Source organism: Haplochromis burtoni, unplaced genomic scaffold (assembly GCF_018398535.1).
Source record: "Haplochromis burtoni strain Fernald_Lab_line unplaced genomic scaffold, NCSU_Asbu1 Contig_2, whole genome shotgun sequence".
NCBI lineage: Eukaryota > Metazoa > Chordata > Actinopteri > Cichliformes > Cichlidae > Haplochromis > Haplochromis burtoni.
Window position 1 is genome coordinate 1,587,758 of NW_024582363.1, and position 18,070 is coordinate 1,605,827.

Here is an 18,070-nt window from a genome sequence, read left to right on the forward strand (position 1 = left end):
TGTCGTGTTTTATCTGCACTTAATAGGCATATAATAGGCATAAGTGACTTTTGGATTTCTGGATAGCAGTAACAGTAATTTTGCCACCTCAAACAAAACAGAACCATCTATACACAGTCACAGGTGAGAAACGTATTCAGACAGGTTTTTATTGTTAACTAAGAAAGATTAATGAACCTCATACAAACTTTTCGGTGCCTACAACATGCATTACATGTAACTCTTTTGCATCTGGATCCGGTGTCGTTATAGCGGAACTAAATGACAGAGCGCAAGTTCCCACACGGACTCGCACTGCTTGTGATTCTCCTGCACCGTGGTTTCTCTTTATGGATGTTTTGTGTAAAGTTTGGTAGCGGTGGATTGATAAGAGTCTGTTCTTCCAGCAGAAACAACCCGCGCCACTGCGCATTGATCTGATCCGGTAAAACAAAGAGTGCATTCGTTCAGTACAGCAGTGCCGCTTTCAGCCACAGTCTGCACACCTCTGCACTGTTGATTCATAAATGCCGTCTTGCTTTCTCTGCTGTGTGAATTTATGCACTTATTCATTCTTATGCCAGCCAAATATGTAGTCTGATCGTGGTGTTTTGCACGACTGCATGAGGCCTGCTTTTACCTGTTTTTAATACAACAGTGTGATCACAGGAAATGCGCTCTCTGTACTGTTATTTATTTTTGTTTTGTTTTTTAATTTGTCTTTATTTACAGTACTGTATATCAATTTTGGACCCACCCCTTGTTTTTTTAATCTTCATTATTATTAATATTATTTATATATGTTGCTAGTGAAATGGGAAATAGTTAGAGCGATTAATTGAAACAGCTGGATGTAAATGCAGCGTATAAGGCAACGGTGGAGTTTGTAAAATCTAATGAGCGTGAAAGTCAATATTTTTTATTCTTCTATCTTAATTCTTCAGCACACCCTGAACTCTTTCGGGAAGCGTTCTTGTCTTTTCTTTAAGCAGTCTTCAGAAACAAACACTCAAAGCTCTTCTTTTGATGTTGGCTGCATTTTGTCCTATTTTCTCTCAAATTGATCCCACACTGCTTCAATAATGTTGAGGTCCAGGCTCTAGGAAGGCCAATTAATGTCCTTTATTGTGTGTTTTCATATCCAGGTATACCTTTACTCTAGTATACTGACAGTGTTTAGGATCGTTGTCACGCAGAACAAAAAGAAGCTGATGTCAATCAGATGATTTCCAGATGGCATTGCATGCTGGATCGAAATCTGATGGTATTTTTCTCCATTCATAATTCCATCCGTGTTGACAAGATACCCGACACTACTGAAATGCTGCCTCAAACCACTGCAGAGCCTCCACTGTGTTTTACAGATGGCTGTAGATACTCACTGACTTCTCTACACAGACCTGTTGCCACTGATTTTCATTACAGTTCCTGTGTATTTTTATTTTCTTCCCATTTCCCTTCCTCAAGAATGGCTTCCTGACAGCCACCCTTAGGCTGAGACCATTTATGATGAGGCTTGAGTGAACACAGTGAATAGATGGATCACCCGAGGGTCCAGATACATTTCTCGGGGCCTGTGTCTGGCCTTTTTCTGTTTTTTTTTAAGGGATTTATTTTTAGATAATGTTCGTCTACTGCAAATAGAATTATAGACCTGCTACTTCTTCTTTTATCCTCCCCTTGTCCAGTTTCCTCATTTTTCTTTAAGAACACTCTGCACACTATGCTGAGATTTCCCAGGTTTTTGGGTAATAGTTCTTTGGAATAGTTCTTGTTCATGAAATAATACTATTTCATCCCTGTCAAGCTGCTATCTTTGGCATTTTTTATAGATTAAACTAAAGAAATGGGAGTGAATTCTGTGTTTTTGTGAATAGGTGTCAGTAACAAAGTGCTGAAAGATACAGTTTAATATTTGTTCTACTGCTAAGTTGTTTGTAATTCCTTAAATTATGTGCTCTTGTGTGATTAAGTGACTCATGGATCAGTGGCTTGACCATTCCTCTAAACATGGTCAGGTACAAAGACTGGATGAAGAAGAGTGAAAAAGAAAAACTTTAAAACACCTTTAGAGAGTCTGGAGAAGTATTGCTCAATTTGTAAAAGAATTACAAGGGAGTTTGGCTCCATTGGAAGCAAAATATAAAGAAATGAGGCTCAAGAATTTTGCCCAGTAGTGTAGATAAGGCAAAATAAAGACTTTTGCTCAGTTGCAAACCATTGTCATTGTCAGTAATGATTCCCACTAGATTTCTAAAATTCTTTAAGCTTCACTTGAAATTGTATATTTACTGCCAATTTCATAGATTATATGTTTATAATGGAAGCTCAAAGTGGATGTTTCAGCTATTTGTGTCTCTGTGTGTGACATAGACTTGGCTTCTCTGTTTTTATGATTCAGGCATGTCTCAGGACAGTCAGCACGGCAAGTGGACCATCTCCAGCAGTGATGATGATGACGATGAGGCTCTTCCTCCTTCAGGGACTGCAACATCTGGTTCCCGTCAACCCACTGAGTCCAGTCACAGTTCCTACCGATCTGCTACTCCATCACCACCCGTGGAGGTGAAACCAGAGCCAGCCAAACCACCGGTGTCCTCTCTCGCTGTTGGCTCAGAAGCCAGGCAGTCAGCCGCTAAGAACCAGTTAAACCCAGTGAAGTATGAAACCAGCCCTTCACTGGCTGGAAAACGCAAGAAAGTGGCGTCAGATAGCACGGGCTGGGCTCTCTCTGATAGTGATGAAGATGATGGAGAGGTGAAGGGAAAGAGTTTGAGTGACTTGCCAAAGAAGGCGCCTCCAAACCCCAAAACAAAGAAGCCAAAGGTGGAGAGCGAGCGTCCTCCAAGTCCTCACGGCCGACTTTACTACATCGATGAGCCCGATGACTTCTTTGAATCCCGTCTTCCTCCACTAAATGACACCTACAGGTTTTACCTCAACAAAGTCACAGGACTGGAAAAGAAGTACAACAATGGCGCTCTGCATATCCGGGGTGAGTTTAGAGAGAACAAAGCTTCAGACACTGGTGAAGAGACAGGTTAGAGCTTTCAAGCTAGCAGGGAAAGTTTTTTTTTATTTCATTTTATTACCTTCACCAAAGAGCTTATGTGATTGGTTTGTTTTTCCTCTCTGTTTGTTAGCAGGTTTACTCACAGTTATGGATTTATTTGAAAAAGTTTAGGAGTGGATGCGATAACTTTTTGAACCTTTCTTTACCATGGTGATTTGGTATTATTTTCATATACATATCAAATGGAAATAGGAAAAATTAAAAACCATTGTCTCGTACAACCATTGTACCAATTCACAAAAATGACCATTTTAAAGCGCTTTATCCTTTGTGGTGAAGACCTTAGAGTAATGTAGCGAGAAGTTTAGTTATCCCATTTCAGCAGTCATTTGCAAACATCAGGGAGCTAAAACATCAAAGGAAGCAACATCTGGCAGACCCAAGAGAGCAGCCATCTGCTAAGTGACAAATTCTTTGTCAAAGGCACAACGAACAATGCGACGAGCAAAGAAAAACAACAAAAAAGGGAAACTGGCAGTTATATTTGCCATTTGCGGCTCAGCTCTTGAAATCTTGGTTTTAGTTTCACTTCCCCTGTTTTTGTGATTTCCCCTTGGACATGTCTCTGCTGCAAACTCCTCAGGCTTAATGGTTTTGCTTTAACTTATAATCCAAACTTTTTTCCCTTTTATCTAGACATTCTTTCCCCATTATTTGGCACCTTGAAAGAATCGGTTCAGGTGAGTAAAAATAATTATGCCGCCTTTTTCTTTCCACAGATGTTTTTATTTTAAACAACAGTGATAAAACAAACAATGAAAAAAGCAACAACCATCTATCCCTGATAGTTCACACATGGCAATCCACTTTCTCAAAAGAAAAAGTCCACTCAGAAAAAAGGGCAGCAAATCAAAAAAAATGCATGTCTGCTTGACTTCCTGTTAAATTCACATCTCCTACAAAACTCCAAAAAAGCCCCAAAAACATTTTTTTAAAAATGTTTACCTTTTTTTACATATGTTATTCTTTCTAGTGAAAGGTTGGAAATCATTTCTCTCATCCACTGTGTTCAGAACAAAACAACGATTACTGGGCTTTACCCCTGTGTATTTTCCAAATCACTTTTCCTTGACCTCAGTAGAAAATGAAGTCCAGGGAAGATGTGTGGAGGAGAATTCATAAGGAGTTGGGGGGAAAAACAACTGTGGTGATCAGACAATCCAACTGCGGTTACAAAAACCTGCTTAATAATATGACAGTAGGTGTTGTGGAAGAAACAGGCTATAAAGTGAAATGAAATGTTTGCCACGTTGAGATTATTTGCTCATCATGTCCACTCATGTTTTCACATCCCAGTGGAATGATTCCAGTGTAGCTCCTGTTTTTATTAAAGCTTCCTGTGACTGAAGTCTGAAGTCAAAATACTGCACTGCCTTAGCTGAGGGCAGAACTAATGCACTTTAAATATAATAGAAAATATCTCATTATTATATATAAAAATCTACGCTCTTGACGCAAGATCATAACTTCTTGAGAAGCAGATTTTATTACAGCAGCTTAATGTTCATAGCTCACCTGTGGGTTTAACAGACTGCCGTTAAAGGCTTAAAATATATCAGCAGTTTATGAACAAAACTGAAAACACACTATTAATTTCTATCTAGGTCACCAACATAACTTATCAGTCACGCTGGTGACTGATGGTAAATTGTGAAATGACCTTATTATCCTCTATCCTCAATCCTTTCATAAGCGATGGTCCAGTATGTTCTTTGCCTAAGGAGCTGATAAAGGAGGTGTTGACACACATTTCTTAAGCTCTTAGAAAATGCAACTGGCTCTTAATGCCTTCAGATGTATAACTCAGTTAGGATCCTTCCTAAACAAACCCGATTAGCCAACCACAGCCCTGGTCTCCATACTCCATACTCCATACTCCATACATATGCAGTAATATGCGGAAATATGTGGTAAACAGCAGCTGTTGGATGGGTTACAATGAAACATGTGACAGATCCCTAAGGATGAATTTGATGACTTTACTTTTCATGTGTCAGGTGAAAAACTTGGGACATTGCAAAGAAGTAAAAGTATGGCTATAAACTCCACTCTCTTTCTTTATAGTTTAACTATTGCTTTGATATTGCCTGGATGGTGAAGCAGTACCCATCAGAGTTTAGGTAAGTTCTGCTTCTTCTTTCCTGTCACTGTAGTATAACTCCCAGATCTCAGGTCTGATGATATTCATATAAAAAAAACGTTATTAAATTAAAAATTACAGTAAAATGAGAGAAATGAGTCAGACCATTGAGCGGTGAAAAGTACACTGTGGTGGAGGAAGGTAATGGTGCAGGGAAAGCTAAACTCTGTGTTTATGTTTTCAGGGATCGCCCAGTTCTGATCGTACATGGTGATAAGAGGGAGGCCAAAGCTCGACTCATCCAGCAGGCTCAGCCCTTTCCACATGTGCGCTTCTGCCAGGTACAGGCTGGCCCACACAGGAAACAGCTGTTTATCAAAGGGAAATGGTTGATATTATTTCCACTTTGGATTGCCGTTTAGGTTGAGCTAATGTTTTTATTTGTAATCATTTTTTAATTTTTGCAGGCCAAGCTGGACATTGCTTTTGGAACTCACCATACGTAAGCATTGTTGATGTCTAAAAGGGGTGCTGAGAGCAATCTAAAGCCTTAGGCTTTGGTTCACATATCAACTCCATTTTAGACTGTTTTTTTCCAATGTCTATGACATTGTACAGATCCAGGTTGTAAGCACAGAAGCCCAACACACCTGCTGTGCTTTTGTTTGTGAGAAAAATCAATAAGAAGAAAGTTGTTTTAAAGAGGAAAGAGCTAAAACTGTTTGTTTCATACACAAAACGAATGTGAGTCATGCAAAGCTACCCTGGTCATGCAAAGCTACCCTAGAAGAATAAAAAAAAAAATAAGCATAAAAATACAGATGTAAATGAGCATAAAAAGTCAATCTAAATTTATTGACTACAAACTAGCACGACTGTTATGTAACCATATCAGGCTTTGCATCATTGTTGTCATTTTGGCTGTTTTCTTGTCAGAAATTGTATTAAATTCTATTCTATGTGGCATTAAAAGCTCTTCGATAAACACTATAGTAAAGATGGTGTGAGATATGATGATGTGAAAGACCGATAAAGTCATAGAGGAAAAAAATGCTTTAAGTCATTGCTACTGGAAGTGGTTTTACAAGCTACTTAATCAGGGCGTGACTTTTCACAAGACTGCAAACAGTCCATTGAAAATATGTTTACGTTTATATGATCCACATTGCAGATATTATAGGCCTTTTAGCTTGCTCTTTGTTGTATTGTATTGCTGTGTGTCATCAGGAAAATGATGTTGCTGTGGTATGAGGAAGGCTTCAGAGTCATCATTTTGACTTCTAATCTCATCAGAGCTGACTGGTACCAGAAAACACAAGGGTACGTCTATTCTTTATTTATTGTTGTGGTTGCAGTTTGTTTGTCTGTTATCAAGGGCATGGGAAGTCTAACAAGCCAAATTTGATGCCGCTTGGTAGCAATGTGGTTTATCACCAGAGAAAAAGAGCCCTTCTAGTTCAAGAAGGGTTTGGAGTCTGCAAGTTAGACTACTAGCCCTACTTCTTATGAGCCACTTTAAAGTATAGAGACTCATAAATAATAATCATATTGTGATTAAATGTTTCGCTTGGTTGTGAAAATGTCCTCAAATCAGTTTTTCCCAACCTAGGATGTGGATGAGCCCTCTGTTCCCTCGGTTACCAAAGGAAAGCAGTGCAAGCGCTGGTGAGTCGCCCACCTTCTTTAAGAGGGACCTGCTGGAGTATCTGGCATCGTATCGCGCTCCAGAACTTGAAGAGTGGATCCAGAGAATCAAAGAGCATGACCTGTCAGAGACCAGGTATACACAAGATGCTCTTCTGTATTTCGTGGTTGTAACAAGTGGCTATTTGAGTTACTGATGCCTTTTTACCAACTCAAAGTGGTCTGGGGTCTTTCTGCTCTGACCTCTAGCACCAACAAGGCTTTTTTTTTCTTTTTTCTTTTTTTTAAACTGCCAGTCACTGGATATTTTTTTTCATTTTTGGATCATTCTCTATAAAGCTGAAAGATATGGCTGTGAGGGAAAATCCCAGTAGAGCAGCAGTTTGTGAAATAAATGAAATGAAGTGGCTTAGAGTATAAGTCTAACTTTTATTATATAAGTAGTTTAAGTTTTGGTTTCTGTAACGAAGAAGCTTCCCAGCTCTGATGATGTATCCAATCTTATCTTATATTCTATTATCTTATTTTTTGAGATGCAAAGAGACAGAACAATATAATCAGTGCAATAATGCCCAGATTACAGTTTGTTCTACCTTTGTCTTCTGTTATCAGGGTATATTTAGTTGGCTCAACCCCAGGAAGATATGTAGGTTCAGATATGGAGCGCTGGGGCCACCTGAGGCTGAGGAAGGTAACGATTTCCCTTCAACTTTACTGTGTGGCTATATCACCACTGAGGTGTTGCTCTTAAAAAGTTGGGTTATAATGTTTATAGAATAGATAATTTTCTGCAAAATGCAAGTGATTAGAAGGAAAATGGCTAAAATATGCAAAACATATGACTGGATTTTCCCTTCTTCTGTTTTTTTGTTTGTTTGTTTTTAAGCTGTTGTACGAGCATACAAATCCTATTCCTGGCGAGGAAAGGTGGCCAGTGATTGGCCAGTTTTCCAGCATCGGCTCTATGGGATTGGATAAATCTAAGTGGTTGGCGGGGGAATTTCAGCGCACCCTGACCACACTAGGAAAATCCTCTCTTCGCCCAGACCCTCCTATGCACTTGGTCTGTCCAACTACAGCAAAGATAATGCTGTTTGCTGCATGATCAGATTTAAAAGAACTGTCTGCTGTAGTCACTGAGTTTATTAAGACAGGAAACTTTTTCACTCAGGTTTTCAGACTTTTTTTTTCTTATATATTTGAAAACTTTAGCACTAAATAATCAATCAAGCAGTTGCCCACTTCGTATATAGTCAGGGTTTTGTTGTTCCACTCTTACTTCCGGTCGTTCCTTTTGTTAGAAAACTTTGAGAAGATATTTCTCCAGCTTGCATTATTGAGCCACTTAGCTCATTTTATGACTTTTGTGTTCTTTAGCATTAATAATTACTAGGCAATTGCTATGTTTGACCACAGTTTATTAAAAGTTACAAAGCTCTATATTTCTAAAACAAGTTTTTAATGGGACCTTCTTTTGCAGCTTTATCCATCAGTAGAAAATGTGAGGACAAGTTTAGAGGGATATCCAGGTAAATATTCTTTTTACTCACATTTCAAATACAGTATAACTCATATAAAAACTAAACTTCTTCAGAATACTTTTAATTTTAGTATTTTCAATTTGCGCTTTTAAATATTTCTGTTTTTATTATTGTGAATTTACTTGTAATCTAAACATTTTTGTCCTCCAGCTGGAGGCTCTCTTCCCTACAGTATCCAGACAGCTCAGAAACAACTTTGGCTCCATTCTTACTTTCAGTAAGTTCTACCAAAGCAAAATTCAGTCCTGCTGTTAGGGCGCAGCAGTAATCAGTCACTTCTAGTGTGCAAGTATGCAGTCTCCAACCCTTTTTTTTTTTTTTTTGTTTATTGTCACATCTGTTTTTAACACAGAATCTTTCAGGTTGATCACAAATCAGAACAAATCAGTAAATAAAAGCAAAAAAAACAAACACAGCTCAGAAGAATCAGAGAAGTTCAGGAGCACCAGAAGGAAAGCAAATAGTGCGGCTGATTCCAAATAACTCACTGCACATACGAGTTTAAATAAACAGTTGGGTTGGGCTAATGAATTATCTAAGATTATTAGCTTGTATCTAATTTCAGTGTGCATATGGGACCACAATTTATTATTGTAGCACAAACACAACAGATGGCAACTAAAGTGTTGAAGAACATCGGGGAGAAATTAAAACAGATGAACTGACTGAGGTGCTTAAAAACAGTTTTAATAATGTAACATTACTAAACGCTTTAAACAAATGAGAAACATTCAAACCCAATATTTGATCTGAAGAGGTGGTCAATACTGCACACAAATCATAATCTTGAAGTTGGGGCTAGTCTGAAATTTGGTAGTGGAAAAGTTTTTTAGTTGAGATTTTAATGAGGTGGAAAGCCTGAAGTCTGGAAGTTTCAGAGCTGCTGCTGAGCAGCTGTACTTTAAGAGCAGTGATCAGCTAACACAGCTAAATGACCAGAGTTATAATGGTTTTTCAGGTCTAGCAGAAACACTGGGATTTGCCTATTGAGGCAATTATTGAGATATGAGAAAATGTATTTAGATTAGCCATAATGTAACATTCCCAAAAACAGGAAAAACATTGAACTGATGGCCACATATGGTTTGCTCTGTTATCTTCTGGGTTATATTTGACATCCAGGTGTCCGAGTTATTCCATGCATGAGGTGGGCCGTAACTAGGCCTTGACTTTTGCTTCTTGCGTTCTCTGTATGTTTTGGAACAGCGGTCCCCAACCTTTTTTGTGCCACAAACCAGTTTATGTCCAACAATATTTTCATGGAGGGGCTTTTAAGGTGTCGCGAATAAATACAACAAAATAAAACCAGTTCCTGTACCCAAAAAAGTTTGGTACAGTTTGCACACATCTTTTAAGTGATCCGTGGATTCTTGTGTGTGGTTGTTTTTAGCCGCTGGAAGGCAGAAGCAACGGGGAGGAGTCACGCCATGCCACATATCAAGACATACATGAGGGCATCTCAAGATTACTCTCAGCTTGCCTGGTTCCTTGTCACAAGGTTTGTGTTAGTGTGCGTCTTTGCATCTGTTCTTTTATTTCTCGTATAGCATTTACTGCTAAAACAGGCAGAATTACATTTTCATGCTAGACTAGAAATACGCTTTTCTTGTGGGTTGCAGAATTAAGAGTTGTATGCGTTTATAGTTATCTTTTCCTGTGTTTATATAATTAGTAATACAACGATGTGGTTGATAAAATTAGTTGTTCTGTTTTCTATAATCAGTGATAGCATATTCTTGTGTAATGGTTGCATCTTGTGTTGTATCATTGTATTTGCCATTAGTCTGATCATTTCCTGGTCGCCTGAGCTGTAATAAAAAGTTTCGCTTTGTCTCTTTGGTGGGTTTCAGTGCGAATCTCTCCAAGGCAGCATGGGGTGCGCTAGAGAAGAACAACACTCAGATGATGGTGCGTTCGTATGAGCTGGGAGTCCTCTATCTGCCGTCCGCCTTTGTAAGAGCAACATACAATTTAATTGTGAAGAAAAAAATTTCTATTGCCTTTTATCATTATTATAAAAGACCTGATGTGTAGTAACATGATGGATGTCTCCCTACAGGGCATGAAGACATTCTCTGTTGACAAAAATCCATTTCCGGTCTCTGCGTCCTTCTCGGGTTTCCCAGTGCCGTTCGATCTCCCCCCTACATCCTACACTACTAAAGGTACTGGGTGTTTTCTTGCTTTGGAACTAGACTCCAGGAACTGTAGTTTTCAATACTTCAACGTTGACTTATTTTTTTTTTTTTAGTCCTAGAGGTTTTTGCGTGTTTTCATCCACATTAATAGTTTCTGAAAACACTATCAGTGTGGATCTAGCACCCACCAGTCCTGGCTCTATGTCCTGCATAATGTTCCTTTTTATCTGGTAAATCAAAGTATCAACACTTTGAATTTTACTTCACTCTTTTCCTTCTTTGCTCTCAGATCAGCCTTGGATCTGGAACATTCCTTACAGCCAGGCTCCCGACACACACGGCAACATCTGGGTTCCCTCCTGATCACACGCACACACGTCTCATTTGAAAGTCTGCTGTCTGTACCTGTTAGTTACTGTGTTTAGTTGTTAGTGGTCATTAACATTTTTCTAAATACTTTTATACTGTACCATATACTCATATGATTTCTACCAATAAATAAAATATTGTTAGATTTGTGTATTTGCAATGTCAGTTGTTGTTTTTCAGCATTAGAATAAGATTTAAACATAAGAGGTTGCACTCAAATAGCTTGAGTTATAAATCTTCATATGTAATTCCAATTTAGAATCCCAGGAGAGGTCTGATGTGGTCTTATTTTGGCATAATGGGGGAGGTTCTGTGTAAATTTACTTAATTTAAAGTGACAGCTCTGTATGAAACATCCCTTTTAAGTGAAACCTGTTGCACAGATTCATAAATGTTCAAGATATAAGCTTGTTTGCTTCTTAATATCATAAAGGATAAAGCTTGTATAGGATTTGGGGAGAACATTAATGGCTCATTTTTTTGTTTTTAATCGCCGATCTGCACGCATTCCTATTTTTGGTGGTCGGGATTTACAGCACTTTGTGTTTTTTTTTTTTTACTATCAGGTTAATGATTATATCCGTATATGTACCCCTTGGGGTAAATTAATTACTGATTAAGCAGTTTGAAAGAGCCACAACCACGTTTTCTCTCTTTAACTTGGGTAAGTTCATCTCAGCAAGATGGCTTTTTTTTTTACGTGTTTTAATGTTAGCTCACTACATATTTACACTGGTTAGAATTAAACATATTTACCAGAAACCTCAAATTAGCACCTATACAAATACAGTATGTTTTTTCCCTAGATCTTTAAAAACCCAGGGTGTATTAAAAAGCAACTATTCATTGCTGCCTGAATACCCTTTTTTTCTTAATCTAGCTTCAACAGCTCTTTCCAACATCGTCTCATCATCTTCATCCCACAGTAAATACTACAGCTTTGCACATCTTCTCCAGCATCGGACGCTTCCTCTCCATTCCTGGGGAAGAAGTGTCTTGGGGAGTAAGGCATCTCCTCACTCTCCAAGATTGCGTTAAGTGATCTGGTCAAAGATGTCTGCTCTCTCTTCAAGACATCTCAATACCTCCACAGGTATGTCACCTGGACCAAGTGCCTTTCTACTCTTCATCCTCTTCATATCTGCCCTTCTTTCTAATTCTCTATAATTCCCGATCCTTTGTCCAGGCTTCTCTTTCTCTCTCGATTTCTTCATTCATAAGCTCCTCAGAGTACTCCTTCCATCTTCTCAAGACACGCTCTCCATTTGTTAGTACATTTCCATCTCTTTCTGCTTAGTCTGTAGATCCATGTTCTTTATATTTGTAATAAGTTTCCTAAACGAGTTAATGCGTACGCTACACCTGTAAATTCACACAATGAGCATCTGGTCTGAATTAGGAGTTAAATTAGGATTCGGTGTATGAAAAGTTATTTTACAGCTTAGAAATAATTGCAATTGGGAATGTAAACGTTGGGATGTACTCCCTAGTGTGTAAACAGAACAAGAAGCAAGATTATACTCTCAGCTTCTACTGGGTTTCAAATTTCTTCTTCATTTTGTGTCTGCTTCCTTTAGGGGTCGCCACAGTGGATCAGCTACCTCCACCCTATCCCTAGCATTCTCCTCTGTCACATCAGACTACATCCTTTACTACATCCATGAACCTGCCCTCTAGTCATCCTCTTTTCTTTCTCCTGCTGCCTGGCAGCTCCACCTTCAACATCTCTTATAACCAGTTTATTCACTCTTCCTGCTCTGCGCATGTTCAAGGCATCTCAGCCTTGCCTCTTTAACTTTGTCTCCAAGCCGCTCAACCTGTCAGTCTGACATACTCATTTCTAATTTTGTCCCTCCCAATCACGCCAAGGGAAAACCTTAGCATCTTCAACTCCTGCCACCTCCTGTCTTTTGTTAGTGGTACTGTCTCCAAACCATACATCATAGCAGCTCTCATTACCAACTTGTAAACCTTCCCTTTCACTCTTGCTGTTATTCTTCTGTCACACCCACTCCACCCTGCCTGCACTCTCTTCTTCACCTATCTTGTGGATTATCTGTTGCTTTGTGTTGCTTGGTTTTATGTTTAGAAAGATTAATAAAGTTACTGGTTAAACTACATAACATAGGGGGAAATATAGCATAACTTCTCACCCGTGTGAAGGTGAACAAGAACAAATGTGAGTGCATTTCTTAAATAAGGTGTGAGACATACTGCAATGGGAAGGGAAAGGGGAGGGAGGGAAAGCAAAGAAATGCAGTGTGAGAAAAAAGGAATCTAAAACTACACAAACAGCAATGAAAATTAATAAATTTAGTGAGCGTAAAAAAAAGTAGAACAAATGGGTAAACTGGCTCTGAACCTGTTTAGAAGTATAACCAAAAATATATGTCAGACCAAATTATTAGAAACATCCCACAGCACTGCTTCCAAGCAACAGCTCTCTGCCACTGTACCGAATCATAACTGCAGCCAGGTGTCTCTAATAAACTGGCAACTCTATTTACTGTACGTTCAGTAAACTGCGACTCCCGTCGTTCTTTGCGTCGGTGTGTCAACATGGCGCCTGTCTGCCGGACAAAAGGCGAATCTGTCTGACGGCGGATTGAAGCCCAATTAGAAGCAGAGGAGACATTTTGGGAAAACTGTCAGTGTCTGTGTGTCCCTGCGCCCCGAGGCGATAGATATATGGTAAAACAAACATCCGCGGAGGCTCTTGGACTGGAATAATAAGGTAAGTTAAGTCCTCCAGCTCCAACTACTGCTGTCTTCAAACGGTCCTGCCAGGAGCCCGATGCATTTCCTTTTTTCTGTCTGATAACTGCAAACTCCTTAAAAAATCCCCAGTGCCACCGCAGCGGTGTTTTCCCGCGGCGGTTAAGTTTCACACTATCAAAACTGATATTAGCGGTTTTGTCTGAAAAATAACGACTCGGGCTCTCATTCGGCGGGTGTGTAGTTCTCCAAGAGTCACTTAATAAAAAATAATGTCAACTTTTCCAGTTGCTGTACAATGCTCGCTAATGCGGTGCACTATGTATTCCAGCAGAGCGTCGTAATTACGCTGAATAATGAAAGTCATAATAATTGCCCTATTCTACTGTGCTTACTAGGAGTTAGTTTATAAGATGTATGCCGAATTCACGTATTGTTATCCATTATATGTAAAACGTATTAGGACATCTTCTATCGAGAAGTCAGTGTTTTCCTCGAAGCAGGGGGAAAATAAAATCCAGTTTTCTTTAACGCGATTCGGCGTTGAAGTTGACGATCTAAAGACGGACCTCTGCATCGGATTTACCTTAAGATTGGCTGTTACAGTATAACATCTGGTGACAACAGTCGACTAGTTTGTCTTGCGTTTCAGGTTTAGAGTCCAGTTAAAAAGTTTCCTACTGTAATTTAAGGACTTTGTGCATGTGCACAGCTGGCACATGTCTGCTACCAGTTCATGCCACGTCTGGATAGGACTTTAAGTAGGTCACTGGGTTCAGGAATGGTAATAGCTTTCCTAATGTCTTTGACTTTATTAGCTCTACTTGAAGAAAGAAAAGTCATAGCCCACAGTGTGAAGTTTTGTTTTTGTTTTTTTTTCAGGGAGACAGCTGGATTTATTTATTTATTTTTGACTGATTATTAGTTAAAAAGATCTGTAGAGTAAAACTTTAATGCCCCAAAGAGACAGGTATCCTACAGTCTCAAGAGGGAAACGTTCAAAAAAAATTTTAAGAAATAGCAGATGGAATCAGTAAGAATATGAATTCATTCTCTGAAGCTAAGTTTGGAGAGAGAGCAAACCTTCACCTTGGAGGTAGCATTTGCAACTCAAAGGATGCTAAGGGTTCAAAATGGTCCGTAACATTTGTTCCAGATGCTGAAGGTCACTAAGGGTGACACCAGCAATCTTGGAGCACACCTTGACAGATTTGCCACGCTTGCTTCTGTTTTTAACACAAGGAGAGTCGCAAATTATAGATGATGAAAACGAGGAACTTCCTTAAAAAGAGCAACCGTTGATTTCCTTTTTTTGTTTTTTTACATACAGCATGAATCAATCATATTAGGCACTGTTCTTGTCTGCACCTCAAAAAGGAAGTGTGTGCATATGTGTGTTTTCATGTACTCCATACAGTGCTTAGCAGGCATGAGCCAGTGCCAAGTACTATTCAATTATTGGTAAATCTGTCTGTGCTTGCACACATATCCTGTTATTTATCTGCTGGTTTTGTGACAAAGACTATCAAAGCTACACACATCCATTTAAAAGCTAGACAGAGGGATATTATTTTACTGACATTGTGGCATCTTATGAAGGGCGTTTCTCTGATTTTGTTTAAATGGGGTGGCACAAAAGAAGAACGAGGCAGGAGGGGCCCACAGAAAATCAGAATATTTGATAAAAAGTAAATACAGTGCGGGAACTTGGTGCAGAAAACACTGGGAAAGATTTTTCAGTGTTTCAGTGGGCGTTGTTTTGTATTAAACCGACCCTTTATTTAAGTAGGGTTATGAGTATTATTTAAGTAACACAAAGGTATTAAAGGTTTACCATCAAAATATACCTGCAGAATCGTAGACGCTATATTATCACATTACAATTATTGATTCTTTGATGTGTATATAATTTTAATGTTTTAGCTGGAGATGCTTTTAAATACTTTATATGCCACTGAGTAGCTTTATCGATAATAATACAGCATAATATCACGTAATTTATATTTTTTAAAAGCTCCAGAATATTAAGTAATGCAGCTTTAAAATAAATTGTATGGAGTACAAAATGTGGCAAAGAGCATCATATTGAGTAGAAGCACAAAAAATACTTAAAGTACAAGTACATTAAAATCCACTTCAGTAAAGTGCTAGTGTACATTTACTGGATACATCTGCTATTTCCTTATTTTAACAATGATTACAACTGTTGAAGATTACATTTGGACTGCTTTAACAAGGTACCTTGTCTGTCTGTGCTTTATCTGTGTTATCCTTTTACCAAAGTTAGTGTGGTTGCCAGACGGTGTTAACATTTTAATGGCAAACCTCAGCTGGCTGGATGAAAACCTGATATGGAAGCTACAGTTTCAAATACAGCGAATAAATGTTGGTTTCCTGCCTTAATATGGTTTACTGTTAGTGTTCTCTGCTGAAAGGAAAGGTGGATTTTTGGTGGCATTCACTCATGTCTGCTAGGCATTGTTAATTGACCTCTATCTGATTACTTTCTCATTTGCCTCCTCATCACATGTTGTCACATGTTTAAAATTCTGTCTGTCTGTTCCTGACTTTGCAGAGAAGTAATACAACAAGTAGAAAAAAATCTGTGTTAGCTAAAACTTTTTGTGAGGTTTCTTTTTTTTTTTTTTTTTTTAAACCTCTTAAAGTCTCGCTGGCAACCAGTGATCAGGTTAGGGTTAGATTCAGAGCTGCTCTTTGCATTTTGTAACTTTAATTAGAAAAGAAAAGCTATAGTCAATGCAAGAGTCTTCTATTCTTCCTGAAATTATGCTTCTTTGTTATGTAACTAAAATGCAATGCCAACCCTGGTGCTGCACCTGAGCAGTTCACTGTTGACCCGCTGGATGTTAAGAGAGGTTCAGTTTGAGACTTTAAAGCCAGACTTTGATGAGTTCTTCTAGTTTGCACTTACAGTACATGAAATCTTTGAAAATGCCTTGACTGGATCTTTCTTTGTTTAAAAGTGGAATAAATATAAAAATCTAAAGTCAGTCCTTGGCTTCATTTTTTTGGTAATCTTCCATTGTTAATGTTAATCTTAGGTTACAAACTGAGGTTGAATCTCCAGAATGTGAAGGTTCAGATGTTTTTAGTTAGAAGCTTCTTCAACCTTTTTCTTTTAAAGCTGTTTTAGTCAGCATGTCTTCCTCGGTTGGACCCCACGTCTCCTCCAGTTTCATGTGGATTAGTGATATTACACCTAAAAAGTTTTCACTCTTAAATGCTGGACTTTATCTGTCCTTAATTGTCCTTTCTCACATGGGGCACGTGGCACTATATAGTTGCTCCAGAAGCGTTGTCACTACTGGCAGTCCTGGTTCAGGTGAGGGTGATGCCTGGGTGGAGCGTGTAGGAGGGTGCCCACTCACTCTCTCCAAATTCTCCAGACAATTACTCTTTTTAATTTCTCATACAGGCGCAATGGGATGTCGCAAGGACTTTGCACTAGGGAGCTGGCAAGTTAAAGAGTTTTTAATGCTCAATTTGATTGAGTCGGACATTTACGTTCTCACTTACAGCTCCGCTGAGTAATGAGGAGAACAAGTGCAGCGCTGCAGTGAATGTGTGAAAGACAGTTCCCCTCAAAATAAACATCTATTTTTAGTATGCACAAAGATCAACTGATTTACCAGTGGTACTTGGTGTTAAGGCACATTGTAAAGAATACAGATGTTTCCTTTTGTGTTGAATTTGTGTTAGAAGTAAAAAAACAAAACAAAAAACAGCCAAGTAAAGCAAACAGACTGTGTGAAACAACTGAAGATATGTTTGATTTTTGAATACGCATAACAAAATGTTGCACAGGTGATCGCGATCAGTGATTATCAAATTAAATGAAGTATATAAATAGTTTAGATAATCGTTTTTGTGGTAACGTTTTCTTTATTGATCTTGTGTATCAGTCTAACTTCAGTATGAGTCATCCTCTGCAGCAGGGAGGGAAAGTATGAAGCTTTGCTGCCTGAAATGTAAATTTTTCTTGGCATTCTTCCCAAGATGCAAACACACACTCACCCGCAACCTCCCTCTCTTATATCTGTACGTGTTGATATGCCTGCTGACTTTGATTTTCTGCTGTGGCCTGTTTTTCTTCTCTGCGCCAGAAAGAAAAGCACTGAGACAGATGTTTTATCTCTTATTTCTCTGTTTATCTTCCTCGCTTGCTCTCCCGCTTTCCTCCCTCGGTTCAGCCTTGTGACTGTTATGACAGTTTTTTTCAGAAGTGACAAATTCACTGTGCAGTTATAGATAAGAATTAAAATTTAATGCGCCAGGGCTGCATTGAGGGGGGAATGCATTTGATTTAAAAATCATACAATAGCACACAGTGAATTGGGTGAATAACATATTTGTGTAACTTTAAAATGATTAGAGGAACCAAAAGCTCATCAGCTGTAATAAAATGCTTATTAAATGTGTAGGAATGCGCTTCATATCTGGACAGCAGCTGCTGAGTGGTGACGTCTTACTGTCTGTGTGTGTGTGTGTGTGTGTGTGTGTGTGTGTGTGT

At 38.7% G+C, this 18,070-nt stretch overlaps 2 protein-coding genes across 4 annotated transcripts in view; both read left to right on the forward strand.

Annotated features, from left to right (window-relative positions):
• The first annotated feature begins 260 nt into the window (after positions 1-260).
• Positions 261-12,193, forward strand: tdp1 (tyrosyl-DNA phosphodiesterase 1). Its single transcript, XM_005913068.3, has 16 exons — positions 261-424; positions 2,381-2,974; positions 3,689-3,732; positions 5,117-5,172; positions 5,377-5,473; positions 5,600-5,634; positions 6,360-6,452; positions 6,742-6,912; positions 7,389-7,467; positions 7,663-7,839; positions 8,257-8,305; positions 8,468-8,534; positions 9,708-9,815; positions 10,168-10,270; positions 10,377-10,482; positions 10,745-12,193. Exons 2-16 carry the CDS (start codon positions 2,383-2,385, stop codon positions 10,816-10,818), a joined length of 1,851 nt encoding a protein of 616 aa, XP_005913130.1. The 5' UTR covers positions 261-424; positions 2,381-2,382; the 3' UTR covers positions 10,819-12,193.
• A 1,156-nt stretch (positions 12,194-13,349) lies between these two features.
• Positions 13,350-18,070, forward strand: part of LOC102295189 (homeobox-containing protein 1) — a 19,148-nt gene continuing 14,427 nt past the window's right edge. For 2 of the 3 annotated variants that reach the window (XM_005913066.2, XM_005913067.2), the window contains exon 1: positions 13,351-13,558. The gene's annotated coding sequence lies outside the window, so the exon portion shown is untranslated. Of the gene's footprint in view, positions 13,559-18,070 lie in introns of all 3 variants that reach the window. The other variant, XM_005913065.2, reaches the window with a different exon arrangement.